Source organism: Pantherophis guttatus, chromosome 3 (assembly GCF_059756535.1).
Source record: "Pantherophis guttatus breed Tessera chromosome 3, ASM5975653v1, whole genome shotgun sequence".
In the NCBI taxonomy this organism is placed as follows: domain Eukaryota; kingdom Metazoa; phylum Chordata; class Lepidosauria; order Squamata; family Colubridae; genus Pantherophis; species Pantherophis guttatus.
In genome coordinates, this window is record NC_142065.1 from 142,394,303 (window position 1) to 142,409,316 (window position 15,014).

General features: G+C 38.2%; 1 protein-coding gene across 1 annotated transcript in view; it reads left to right on the forward strand.

Annotated features, from left to right (window-relative positions):
* The window catches only part of LOC132710925 (serpin B6-like), a 32,540-nt gene extending 18,120 nt beyond the window's left edge, over positions 1-14,420 (forward strand). The window contains exons 7-13 of the mRNA XM_087890740.1: positions 3,288-3,466; positions 5,050-5,227; positions 8,942-9,079; positions 9,578-9,695; positions 10,710-10,852; positions 11,672-11,839; positions 12,917-14,420. Of these exons, the coding sequence (XP_087746866.1) occupies positions 3,288-3,466; positions 5,050-5,227; positions 8,942-9,079; positions 9,578-9,695; positions 10,710-10,852; positions 11,672-11,839; positions 12,917-13,321 (1,329 nt within the window). The 3' untranslated portion in view covers positions 13,322-14,420. The remainder of the gene's footprint in view (positions 1-3,287; positions 3,467-5,049; positions 5,228-8,941; positions 9,080-9,577; positions 9,696-10,709; positions 10,853-11,671; positions 11,840-12,916) is intronic.
* The last annotated feature ends 594 nt before the right edge of the window (positions 14,421-15,014 follow it).

Here is a 15,014-nt window from a genome sequence, read left to right on the forward strand (position 1 = left end):
CCATGTAACACTGCTCCTGCGCGAGCTGCACTGGCTCCTGGTGGTCTTCCGGGTGCGATTCAAGGTGTTGGTCGCCATCTTTAAAGTGCTCCATGGCTTAGGACCTGGGTACTTACGAGACCACCTTCTGCCACCGATAGCCTCCCATCGACCAGTACACTCCCACAGAGAGGGACTCCTCAGGGTGCCGTCAGTCAAACAATGTCGACTGGCGACCCCCAGGGGGAGACCTGCTCTCTGGAATGAGCTGCCCCCGGAGATTCGTAGGATTCCCGACCTTTGCACCTTTAATACTTTTAATTCATCTTTTAACTTTTATATTGTTGTGGGTTTTATCTCTGTCTGTACACCACCCTGAGTCCTCGGGAAAAGAGCGGTATAAAAATTTAATAAAATAAATAAAATAAATAAAAAATAATGAAACATCTGCAAGAAAATCATCAGAGAGCACCAAGGACCCCATAGTTCAACCCTAAACTATAAATATTCTCTTCTATTGATAAACGCCTGCCTAATATGAGATGGCTCCCAGTGGATTTCATTCTAAACTTTGATATGATTTCTGTAAATAAGGAATGTAGAATTATAATGGTTGAGCCTTTGATCCTTCATACATCAAAAAAATACAAAGCTAAGGTATAAACAAATTAAAAACAGAATTGGAAAAAGAAAAGGCTCAGGAAAGAAAAAGAGTGGAAATGTAAGAAAGAGGAAAAGAAGGAAAACCAAAAAAGAATGACTTCCAACTTTCATACAGATATGAATAAAAGATATATCAAATATATCATATCTAAGATTTACATTTGTCTACATTATTTAATAATAACCCCATAATCCCATATTTAATCATCAAAACCCAGATGAACTTTTAATTTCAGTTTCTCACAAAAAGTCCAGTAATGGTTCATATCACTTTAATCACTATTTGTTAACAAAACCACAACTGGTTTATTTAATTGCACCAAACTCTAAATAAAACAGGAATGGAAAATCCTAAAGTCTATGTAGACACATGCTTCTCAACTTTGGCAACTTTAAGGTGCATGGACTTCAATTCCCAGAATTCCCAAGGCAGCATGAAGTCCGTCCATCTTAAACTTGCCAAGATTGAAAAACACTGATATACAGATAGGGATTTTTCCATTCCTCTTTTACTGGTTCTTACTTACTTATGAGCAATCATAATGAAAAATCCTCACTTCCACCCCATCCAAGGGCAAAGATAATTCAAAATCCTCACTTCCACTCCATCCCAGAGCAACTACCATTCATTCATTCATTTATCAACAAGGAAAACAAGAAACAGTATAGACATAGACATGGACACATGAAAAAAAAATGGCACAAATAAGCAAAAAATAGCCATAAACACATAAAATGGGAACAGTAGGACAGGAATGGTAGGCATGCTGCAGGGCAACAAAAGAAGACCATGTGACTACCAGTTTTAAAAAACTTCATTCAGACCTTCCAACTTCTTGGAGAAAAAAGATCTCATGAAGTTGGAAGGTCTGACTGAACTGATTGATCAGCCTCCCGGCTGATTGAGGCTGCCTGTCCATTGTCGTCTCCCAGTTGATCAGTGTAGCTCCCAGTCATGCCCCTGCACCCTCCCGATCCGGAGTGACAACCCTGGTGGGAGGGGCGGAGTGGGGTGAGGCCAGTCAGAGGAACAAGTAGTTCACCGAATTATGCAAAAAATTAACAACAGGTTTGGCTGAACCCATGCAAACCAGCATATAAGTATTATATTTTTAGATTTGGCTACTACATGATTCAAGCTGTCTCTTACATTAGTTGCCTCCAAAATATTCAGGTAAACATTTAATAGATATTTAACAGATAAGGTCTGGTGAAACTATTCTGGGTGTAGTAACTGCTGATTCAGTCTAAAGAGGGAAAGGTGCAATTGATCTTGAAATAATCTTTGCACATAGACCAGGGAAGTCAAACTGAATTTCATTGAGGGGCGCATCAGGGTTGTGATTGACCTTGGGGGGCCAGGCGGGTGTGGCCAACTGGGTGAATGTGGCCGAGTAGGCAGGTGTGGCCAAGTGAGTGGGTGTTGCTGAGTGGGTGGGTGTGGCCAACTGGATGGGCGTGGCCATCTTGATGCCACTTCCCAAACTGCTGGCATGTTTTCTCTTTCCACTGGGTAGACCGGGCCAAAGCAACACGGGCCAACCCCATTTTCCAGTAAGAACCTGCAGGCCAGATCCGACCACATCACAGGCCTTGTGTTTGACACCCCTGATATAGTCCATCATTTGTCCATATGCAAATATCTAAATTGCTTCTGGCTTCCATTCTACCAAGAAATAGACTATAGGAACTGCTGCAATAGCTCTTACTTTGTTTTCCACAACTAGTTAGGGTTTTTTTAAAAAGAAAAATGTATTAAGATTAAGTATTTGATTTAGGAGGTAAGAAAAAGTTATTCACTTTCTGATTTGACACAACCCTCTCATTGTGCTTTCAGACTTCAGTTTAGATTCTTCAATGCACTGAGTCCCATGTTCTGAGTTTCTACATCACAGATGTCAAACTCATGGCATCACATTGCTGACATGTGATGGTTTGCGACATTTTTTCCAGGAGCTGGGGCGGGTGTGGCCTGTGCATGATGCATCCGGCCCATAGGCCACCAGTTTTACACCCCTACTCTACATGTTATCCAGGAAACTAGAGGAGGAATATGCATAAAGTACATTTGGTACCCGGAGTTATTTATAAAAAATAATAAAGGTGAAATAAAAATAATAAAATAATATACCCTAGTAGAGTCTAACTTCTGGAAGGGAAGATCAATTTAGCTCCCTTGACATAATATACAAATGCTTCAATCCCGCCTTCTCCCAGGATGTTTTTCTCTTATCTCAGTCTATCCCTGCAGTGGTCTCCATCCAGGATTCATTCTGCTTAAATTTTCAAGATTAGTCAAAATTTGCTAGGATACCTTTACTTGTAATCTCTGGACAGTGTGGCACCAGTCAGCTCTATCCCCAGAGTTAATAATTAACCAAATTAATAATTTAATTTGATTTTTTAAAGTTTAACTACTTATATATAAAATTATCATTAGTAGCTGCTGGCCTTCCAGCAAACTAAAGAGTAGGTTTATTAAGATAGCTAGAAATTATGTTGCAATGGTGTAGCCCCAAGTGAGACTGTGACTGTTCCAAAGGCCACTCCCAGGAAGTTTAAAGAGATAGTCATGAACATCCACCTCTCCACATCCAGATTCCTCTCCTGCCCTTCTAGCCTCTTCCTTCTTCTCTAACCAGTGATTTCCATCGCTCATGGTGAACCCTTGTGCCTGGAGGCTCTTGAGTCAAACCAGGGAGGACATTACCCCCAAAATGTTCATTTTACTTCTTCCAGGATTTATTGCAGCTTTGTCAGTGTTCCTCTCCAGCCAGATGTCTCCAGTAACTGCCCTACCAGTTCAGAACACTACCTCTTCAAGGTAAAACCATTATATGTTTCTCTCTGTCTTGTTCTAATCCCTGTAGGTGCCCCGGGTGAGATTGACATAGCCCCACTTTAGGGCTGCTTGACACTTTGTGGTGGCTCCCTTGGTTGGGACGTTGTTGTGTAAATACTGAGATGTTTTGGTGATAGAGCTGACTGGAGCCTTTGGCATCATGAAAACACCTAACTATAAAAAGGGGAGGACATGCAGCCTAGTTGGGATTGTCCATCCCAGTGTCCTGACAGGACTGCTGTATCATTGCATTGAATGGGGGAACGTCCTGTCACCCCCCAAATCCTGCAGGATGAAAACCTTAATAAAGTTACTACTTTCCTACTCTGACTGATACAAGCTAGCAAGACATTTGCTTCCTATTGCTTGGAATTGCTGTACTTGTTCTTTTCTATTATGGAAGGTAGCTTCCAGTTTTTCCAAAGATTTCTTGACTACACCGTTTGCAGAGAAGAGATAGACATTATCTTGAACAACAGAAAAGTAATACAAATTTAGTGAAAGCCACAGTGAACATATTGGGAGGCAAAACTAAAGTCTTATTGTTGGTAGTATTTGTTAACTAACTCAGAGTCATAAATAGCCTCTATGATTTCAGATTCTCCTAAATGGTTCATTAGGCTAGAGTGAGATTATGCACTTTTCTAGAATCTGTTACTTAAAAGACACCTTTATCTTCTCTGTTATCTGTTTGCTTAATAGTTGAGTCAGCCTATTTGTAGCAGAGTTGTTATGAAATAAGGATTCATCTGAGTTCGCAGGAAGGAATTGCACCATCTGACTAGAAAGATGCCTACTTCTCTATTCTCTTCTAATTTTCTTTTCAAATTAGCATTTACATTACTTAATATATGTAATCTAATATGTTATGGTGATTTAGGCTATACTGGTACATTAATGTAATATATATATTACGTTAATCTTTGTATATATTAGTCCTTATTCATCGATTATTTAATATTAGCATTGATAGTTTTTAATTAAATTTAAGTTAATTGCAGTTTCATCTCAATTCAGATCACATTTTTGTTCTGGACCTTCTGTTTTTTGCAGTGGGGGCCTAAAAAAAGGCCACTTTCATGGGGGAATAAGCAAATCATATTTCTCTGCATACCTTCAACTTTTGTCTTTGGGAATCTGTAATTATCCTTATTGAGTAGCTTTAGTTACTGTATAAGATTTGGCATTCCCTGGCTTCTCCTGCCCCTCCTTCCTCACATGGAAATGAGAGCTGCCTCTATAGAAAATGAGCATGGCTGTACAGCAGTGTCCTCCTTTTCACAATCAGCAGGTGTTCTTATTTTTGGAATTAATATTTAAAAATTAATATTAATTTTAATATTAAAATTATTATTTTTTGGAATTTTTGGAATTATATATGAATCTGGAAGTGGGGTTCATAGTTCCCTTATATTTTGTCCACTAGATCCTGTAAATCACATTCCTTAAAGCAAGTGGAATAATTGTTCAAGTAGAACAATCAAGTAGAACATGGGTGGGATGTTTTGGTCGTCTCATTATCTAGGCGTTAATCTGTGGTTTATCATACTGTATTTGTTCTCCAGGCTCGAAAACATGGACAGCATTTCTGCAGCAAACATCAATTTTGTCCTCAACATCTTCAAGAAGGTTACTGGAAATGATTCTTCCCAAAACTTGTTTTTTTCTCCTTTGAGTTTGTCTTCTGCACTGCTAATGGTCTCGTTGGGTGCCAGAAATAACACAGAAGCTCAGATATTAAAGGTATATTAAGATACATTTTATCAAAAAGAAAAAAAAGGGGGGTTGGCTGTGATCTTGTCCTCACCCTTGCTAGCCAATTATGAGAACATCTATTTTATTTATTTATGAAGTTTATACAATGCCCATTTTGCAATCATGCAACTGAGGGTAGGACAAGAAGCGACGGGTGGAAACTAATCAAGGAGAGAAGCAACCTCGAACTAAGGAGAAATTTCCTGACAGTTAGAACAATTAATCAGTGGAACAACTTGCCTCCAGAAGTTGTGAATGCTCTAAAACTGGAAGTTTTTAAGAAGATGTTGGATGACCATTTGTCTGAAGTGCTGTAGGGTTTCTTGCCTGAGCAGGGGGTTGGACTAGAAGACCTCCAATGTCCCTTCCAACTCTGTTATTCTTTCTGTTCTATTAACTGGGGCAGCTAATATATCATCTGGTCTAAAAAGTTCCAAGCACACCTATCACCTCAACCTGGCTGCCGCCCTAAGATGATGCTGTTCATGCAGTTGCCAACTGTCTGATTAGCTTTTTAAAAATGCAACAAGTACAAGAGATGCCATTATTATCAAGATTCTTTAACTCTGCTCCCAATTCTCATCCAGATTTGGGATTCTGTTTGCATGGAAAGTAAACATAAGGTGACCAGACGTCCCGCTTTTGGCGGGACAGTCCCGCTTTTGAGAAATTTGTCCCGCGTCCCGCAGCGTTTTAAAAAAGTCCCGATTTTTCATTCTGCCTCCTGAGTCCCGGCTGCCTCCTGAATCCCCGCTGATGGCTAGAGGGAAAAAAAACTCTTTAAACTCTTGCCGCGGGGCTTCAAAGGGCCGACCTACAGCTGATCAGTGTTAAAAAAAAATGAATAGACCCATGCCTGCAAAAATAGAAAAAACAGCCCCTGTTAACAGCTTCCGCTAGGTTAATTAGCTGCAAAAAGCTGCAAAAAGTTCCTGGAGCAGATTTTTTTCCCCCTAGCTATACTGAAAACAAAGGCGAAAGCGAAACTAAACCTGCAACGTGACAAAATGAGGCAGAGAGAGATTTCTTTCTTTTTCTTTTTCTTTTTCCTCACCAAAAAAGGTAGGTACAAAACTGCAAACAATGGGAAATTTTGGGCAAAAGAGGAGAGTTCAAGATTTTAAAACACAAAAGAAAAAAAGCTCTATTTAACTAGGGAATTGTAATAATTGAGATACTATTAATAATTGTATATTGTGTTGAAAGCAGAAATGGTTAAGTTGTGGTTTGGAGGAATATATGGGGGAAATTATTTGGTTTATTATTATTGGTAAATATAATTAATTGATTTGTAAGAAATTGGATTGCATGGAAATAATTGGAATATTCATGTTCATATTGATTAATATACAAAAAAGATAGTTATATAACTAATTGATTTATATTTAAATGTTGAATTTGTATTAAACAACTGTAATATTATATAATTAACCAATGTGAGGATGGATATAAAAATAGATGACAATGGGAAGGGGTATAATATAGAATAGAAGGGAAAAATTGAATTTGATTAAGATTAGAGATGAGGATGAAGGGTAATATTGTTTTTTTAAAAAAATAGATGAGGAATAAATATGGCAAAAAGGAAATATAGAAATTGTAAATTTAATTGAAATGACTAAACGCTGTTTAAATTTGTGAACCAGCCAAATATTCTGTTCAAAGAAAATACATTGTATGTTTGTATGTGTGTTTCTAATTATTGCCATTTATTCATATTTGTTCTCTTTTATTCTTTAAAGTTTAACAATTCATTCTTTATCTTAATATCTTTATATTTGCTTGGGGTTGGCTTTCTTCCCTTTCATCTTTTTTATTGTACAGCAATCTTTCTCCTCAAACCTACCACCACTCTCTTTTCTTTCCTTCTTACTTTCTCTTCCCCCCACCCTCTTTTTCTCCTCCCTACTTCCTCTTCCTTTCTCCTTCTCCTCCTCTCTTCCTCCCTCTCTTACCCTCACTCCTACTCTAATTTCCATTCCTTCATCCCTCTCTATTGCTGTATCCTTTAATGCATATGGACTACTCAGAGGGCTGAAAAAGTTATTTTTGACTGGTCCTCACACTTTTGACCAGTCCTCGAACTTACGACTGTCCTCACATTTTACATTTTTGCCCTATCTTGTCACCATGGTGAAGAGAAGCAGTTGTGAAATGAGTGACATGGTTGTTAAGAATACTGCACGGGCATAAATGTGAGGATGGTCATAAGTGTGAGGACCAGTCAAAAGTGTGAGGACCTGTCAGAAATGACTTTTCAGCCCTCTGAGTAGTCCCTATACACATAGCCATGGCCACCCGGTCACATGACCAGCTAGCCACGCCCACCCAGTCACATGGCCTCCAAGCCACGCCCACACAATAAGTCACGCCCACAATGGTGTCCTTCTTACCAATGTTAAAATCTGTTCACCTTACCCTATACACATAGCCATGGCCACCCGGTCACATGACCAGCTAGCCACGCCCACTCAGTCACATGACCAGCTAGCCACGCCCACCCAGTCACATGACCAGATATCCACGCCCACAAAATAAGCCACGCCCACAATGTCCCTCTTTACCAATGTTAAAATCTGGTCACCTTAAGTAAACAGCATGTATAGGAAGTCTGATAGGGATTCATCCCTCTGTGCTTGACTTCTTCAAGGTCATTATGGCAACTGCTGATTATGGAAATATTCATATACTACATAGTGCTTTACAGCCCTCTCTAAGCAATTTACAGAGTCAGCATATTTTCCCCAACAATCTGGGCCCTCATTTTACCAACCTCAGCAGGATGGAAGGGCTGAGTCAACATTGAGCCATTCAGAATCAAACTCCTGAAGTGAGCCATGAGTTGGCCTGCAGTACTCCATTCTAACTACTGCGCCACCACGGCTCTTAGAAAATGGTATTATTTCGGGCAAAAGTCCTCAACTTGAAGTCCCAGGATTTGGAAAGTCATTTTTGTGTATCCTAGAGATACCTTTCACCACAATTAACCCAAAATCATCTTGAAGTCAGATCTTCAAGGACCATTTGAAGGATGGCATGGTGAGGGGAACCTGAATCTCTGAGGCAAAATGGTTTCAGAGAGCAAATATTATGACAGAGAAGGCAAAACATGTTTTAAAGATGGCTCCTATAGCAAATACAAGAACTTTCCTTCTGCTTCTTAGCAAAATATTTTACACATGGAGGGGTTGCACTTTGTGATTTAGAAATCTATTTTTCCAAAAAAGGAACATTTCTGAAAATCCCCAATTTCTCTTGGGTGTCAATCAAATTGATTTTCAAAGGAGATCAATGACTACGACTTTCAAACATGGAGAAGCCCAAACATGTACAATAAAGTCAGGTCAAGCTTAAATTTTAGGAACTTTATGGACACCCATATTATATGAGTTTCCGGGGCAACAGTGAGGAATCAGTTGCCTTTAAGGAAGGTGTTTTTTTTTTTGTTTTTTTTTTTAAAGTCAGCCTCCTCTGTAAGCTTGGGGTTCAAGAACTAGCCAAATATTAACTAGGCCCAATACTGTTTGGCTTTCATTAGCCATTAACTTTAAAAGCTATTCATCTGCAGTGATCCTTCAAAAAATTTACTACCGAAATATGTAGATTGTTTGAAATGTGTATGTTTTCCAAGGTCTGCTGTTGTGGTATTACATTTTGAATAGTTGTTAAACTTAATTTAATTAACCAAATATCATCTTATAGGCGCTATCTCTACCCAAAGATGGAGAGGTTCACCAAAGATTTGAGAAACTTATTTCTGATATCAACAAACCAGGTGCCAATTATAGCCTCTGTCTAGTCAACCAGCTCTTTGGAGAAACATCATATGATTTTCTTGCAGTAAGTTACATACATGTTGGAGATCTGGCTGGAAACAACCATAAATGCTCTGTTTGTTCTAATGTTTGCCTATCTCATTGCAATTGCAGTTTGGCTCTAATAAAGTACCAAATATTCCTATAGCTTTACTTGGTCCACTGAGTTATCTGGAGGGGAAATTTAAAAGTCTAGCTGCTTTTACTGGGAATGTTACAGGAACATCCAGTGGGATGTTTCTAAATATAAAACTTTCAAATAAAAGTCATAAATAGAACCATGTGACCCTTAATTGCCAGATATATTTTTGAATAAACTATGTTATCTTAAAATAATTCCATATACTTCCTAATATCTGATAATTTCTAGGCTGTATTAACTATCCAATGGCATTAGCTGGTTTTAGGTAATATTCAGTGTAATAAGTAATGTTTCCAGATTGTTAGTTCATAGAAAAATGAGACAAAATCAATTTGCATTTTTATTACTGCTTCTGTTGTTGAGATGTCATTGTTTCTTAAGTCATTTATAGAATCCATTCAGAGATTCTACCATGCAGGTGTGGAGAAACTTAACTTCACACAAGCTTCAGAAGATTCGAGAAGATATATAAATGCCTGGGTAGAAGAAAAAACATCAGGTGAGAATGATAATAAGAGTTAATTAGTAGCTGCATTAAGTAAGACATGCAATATTGTGTGTGCATGTCAGAGAGACAGACAAGGCAGGCAAACCCACCATAGTTAACCATTACTTGCTACATAAAAGCTCATCAAACCTGAGATGAAATTCTAGCCATGAATAGATTATTGGTTTTATTGATGGACACATCTGAGCATATTTCCGTTATTTAGCTTGCCTGTTATTTAACTTGTATGTGTGTGGTAACCAGTGGTGGGTTCTTCCCGGTTCAGTCCGGTTTGGCTGAGCCGGTAGCAGTGACGATATGACATCACAGAACCGGTTCTCCCCCCGCCCTCCTACCCCCCCACCCACGTTATTCTTACCTTTTATTTGGTCCCACCCCCAATCTATTGCTGCCTCCTGAGTCCCAGCTGATGACTAGAGGGAAAAAAACTGTTTAAACTCCTGCCGCGGGGCTTCAAAGGGCCATCCTACAGCTGATCAGTGTTAAAAGCAAACAAATGAGTCAGATCGTAATTGCGAGGACTGGTCGTAAGTGCGAGGACCTCCCAGAAATGACTCTGACCAGCTAGCCACGCACACCTAGTCACATGACTTCCAAGCCACACCCACAAAATAAGCCACGCCCACAGAACCGGTAGTAAAAACATTTAGAACCCACCCCTGGTGGTAACCTTACTAAATAATGATATAAGATGGGCAACTATATAAATGTTAAGGGAGGGAGGGTGGGTGGATGGAGGTTGGACTGGCCCTGAGGAAGCAAAAGCTACATTCCATCCTCAGTCAGAGGAGTTCTCTGGGTGATTGCCTTGAGCTCCTGAAGAGAGAAATCTAATAATTAAATTAAAATGAAGAGAGAGAGAGAGACAGAGGGACGGAGACAAAGACGGAGATGGAGACAGAGAAAGAGAAAGAGACAGAGAGAAAGAAGGTAGGTGAGTGATGTTCAGAAATAATAAATCTGATCTCTCAATTAAAGCAGTTTTTTTAAAAAAAACTTTCAAAGGAAAAATTCAGGATCTGCTTGTCCCTGGAATAATTGATTCGCTTACAAGACTGGTTTTGGTGAATGCGATCTATTTCAAGGGAAACTGGGCAAATAAGTTCAACAAAAATTACACAGAGGAAAAGCCATTCTGGATTAACAAGGTATTCATTTACTGTATTAACAGAGTAAAAGAGACATTATGAATATTTTTAATTGTGTTATTTTGTATATATCTGAAGCAAGTGTGGAATTAATTTGAAACATTCCTGTAGCAAAGAAATTGCTTACTCCTTCCATTTTATTGATCTTCCTAGAAATAGATGAATCATGAAAGTCAGTCATCTTAAGTCCTTCAGGCTTTGTGTGTAGCAATTCAGACTTTTCTGTCATTTAAACTTTGCGCAGGGATTTTTAGTGCAGCACCACTCCCACTAATTCTATGTGATTAGCCGCAAAAACTACGGAGTGATTAGTGAATATATTTCCTTTTTATATGGATCTATTATGTATTATCACCTGGACGTATTTGATGGAGGAGGAACAGGCAAAATATGTTTCTATGTTGCTCTCCACAAAGAAGGCTAGTTTTGATATTATGGACATCTGTTCATTTGAGAAAACTGCTGATTAAAACCACAGACCTGTGTTTCATTGCATTCTTTTGCTCACAGAATAGACAATTTGATTTTCTAAAGGTCATAATCTTTATCTGTTTTTTAAATCTATTTCTTAATATTCTAAAATTATTCAAATTTTGTGAAAAGTAAATTATCACTATGTATAAAGAGTGGAAAATCTGGTGGATGGCTGAGACATGAAAATGCTCATATGAATCCTCAGTTTCTCTTAAAAATTCAACACAAAAAATGAAAGATTTAAGCAGAGGGAAAAAACCCGTAAGGATAAATCCATGATAGAATTATTTGCATTTCCTATTTATATGAAAGATTTCTTCTAACATACATTTTCCCCACTTGTAGAATGAAACGAAAATAGTGCAGATGATGTTCAGGAAAGGAGAATATAACATGGCTCACATATCGGCCGATCGGATTTCCGTTCTTGAGCTTCCATATTATGATGATGACTTAAGCATGATCATTCTGCTCCCTGATGAGATTGAAGATAACTCTACTGGATTGGAAAAGGTGAGTTTTGCTTTCATAAAACAGAATTTAAGCCTTTGTCCATCTCTGGTACTAGCTGTACGCTGTTCTTTTTAATATTGAAGCTTGGCTTTCTGCAATTATAGTTAGTACTATTGGGTTGACTTGTATTTTCCCTTATTTTGAAAAGATGCAAAAAAAAAAAGTCTAAAGAACACCAGCGAATGCATTTATATTTCTAAGTATTGTATACAAAGGGGGATCCCATCTGTAGCTGTTGTGTACAAGGCAATTGATAAGGTTGTCAATAACGTACAGTATTTCTTCTGATATTATTAAAATGCAGGGGATTCAGTTTTTGATTCTTCAGTTTATACTGTTTCATGTTAAAATAGCTATCAAGATTCATAGCTTGAAGGAAAGAACAAACAAGTTCATATAGCTGAGGTATTTTTTTGCATGGATATTTGTCTTCAAGTAAGGTTTAGCTTCTGGCAACTGTGGAGAAATGCAAGTAGTTTATTTGGCAACATTTTCAGAAGTTGTTTTCCCTTGCCTGCTTCCTAGAGCTAAAAGAATATAACTGGCCCCAAATCACCAAATCTGATAATTCAGATCAGAGTGATGATTTATAATCCAGTGCTTTTAACAACTATACCAAACTAGGCCTCATTGTTTACTTTTCTTTTAGCATTCCTTTTAGCTTTAGGCATAATTGTAATTTTTTGGGTTTTCTGGAATGAAAATTGGTATAAAATTTAATTCTAACATGAATAAATTATAAAAATATTTCTTATCAGCACGTGAGTTTTCTCTGATGTAATATATATACAATTGTCTGGGCTGTTGGTTAAACAATTGAGTTACTTTGAATAGACAGTAAAGTTACACTTATATTCCTACTTTTTCTCCTGGGTCCGAAGGTCTACACTATTTTTGTGACTTAGTTATCTTTCCTAATGTTTTAGGAAGTACAAGAATTTGTAAGTGTTTGTAAGATTTCAGGATTTTTCTGTCATTGTGAGCACCTGCATCATACTTGTGTTAGTATCAGAATAAATCATAGTGTCATATAACCAGGAATTTCTTTCTCCTTTAATGCTTTTCATCTTATTTTAGCTGGAGAGAGAAATTACATATGAGAAACTCATGGACTGGATCAATCCAGAGAGGATGGACCTAAGAGAAATTGAACTCTCTCTTCCCAAATTTAAATTGGAAGAAAAATATGACCTGAAGCCTGTTCTGAGAAGCATGGGAATGACGGATGCATTTGATGAGGACAAGGCAGACTTCTCTGGAATGTCAACTAACAATGATTTAGTCATATCTGAAGTTGTTCATAAATCATTCATAGAAGTCAACGAAGAAGGCACTGAGGCAGCTGCTGCCACTGCTGTAATAGGGATATTTAAGGGTACAAATGTTGTAGACGAATTCAAAGTTGACCATCCCTTCGACTTTTTGGTTATCAATCGATCTGGAAAGAGCATCCTGTTCATCGGTAGGTATAGTTCTCCATAATGGGTGCATCCAGCATATGTTGGCACAATGGCTCTGATCCTTATTTCCTCATCAGATTTGTTTAAACATTGTGATACTAAACTTTCACTACCACACTTACGATCTTCTGTGTAATTGGGGTAGAGATAGTTCCTTTGTAATACTCCATAATACTGGATTTTAATCAGGGGTGAAATGTAAAATTTGTTACTACCGGTTCTGTGGGCGTGGCTTGGTGGGGGGGGGTAATGTGACTGGGTGGGCATGGCCAACTTTTTTTGAAAAAAACTTTTCAAAGCATTTTTTCTAATCCTTTGAAAAGCCTCTCTGCCGATCAGGCAACTCAGCTGTGATCATCAGAGACTTTTCAAAGCATTTTTTTTACTACCTTTGCGGCCAAGAGGTTGCAGAAAAAAAAAGCTTTGAAAAGCCTCTGATGATCCCAGCTGAGCCGCACGATCCTCAGAGGCTTTTTTAAATTTTATTTTTTAAAAAATGCTTTTAAAAGTTAAAAAAAAAAAGCCTCTGAGGATTATGCAGCTCAGCTGGGCATGGTGAGGGGGGGGGCATGCAGGGATTTTTGCTACCGGTTCTCCGAACCACCCGCCGCCATCACTACCAGATTGGGCGATCCAGTCGGAACCGGGAGCATTTCACCCCTGATTTTAATTCTTTCTTTCCAGAATTATTTTTAATCAAATCAAGATAATAAGTTTTGAGTACAAGTGTTCTGATTGGTAGATAAATCCTGCAAAATTGCTTTGTTTATAGGGAATAGTTGCTAAGCATGAATCAAGGTATTACAACACAGATGTAGTTATGTATTTGCCAGTGTACATTTCCATATGATGATACAATACAGTCAGCTCAGCTTCCATTGTGACATCATGTTTTTTCATTTGAGTGACATCATGGCTAGCTGTCGCTGTAGCTTGGCTTATAATAGCAAGTGTACAACTGTGCTAGAATGAGCAACATATTTATTTTTGTGATCATCATTTAATCAAGCAATTTGATTCTATGTAACTCAAATATTTCCAAATGATATTTACTTTATATAATTCTTATTTTGCTGCAGTCTTTCACGTAATCAAAATTGAAATAAAAGAGCATTTGATTATGTTGCTTTCAAATTTATTTAACAGTTGGTATGGTGATAAGACTCTTTACATCACAGGTCCCCAACCCCTGGTCCGTGGCCTAGTATCAGTCCATGGTCTGTTGGGAACTGGGCCATGCAAGTGTCAGATGAGCATGCAAAGCTTCATTTGCATATGCACGAGATTAGATTGAGTGCACAAACCCTTCCACAACCCCACTGTCGCCGATCCATGTGGTCATGGGACCACCAGGCACTTGCTATAAAGGTGAGTCAGTTGCCAAATGCCCAAAATACAATCACGTAACCAAAAGATGTGTGCCTGGGTAGCTTAACCACATCATAAGTATCCCACTGATCCATCTATCAAATCTTCTAAGTGCACAAACTTATAAAAAACCCTATTAGAAATCGTGAATGAATGAATTCTGTAATACAGCCAAAGGGCAACAAATAAGCACTATGCATCCAGTTAACAGAATAAAATGTAGTAGAAGAACCAGTAATGTAAAAGTAATGAGACATTGTACAGTATTAGCACTGTGAGAAATGGATTATCACTTTTGCTGGATACATTTTCAATCAATTTATTGCAGTCTTAGACCAGAGACCAGA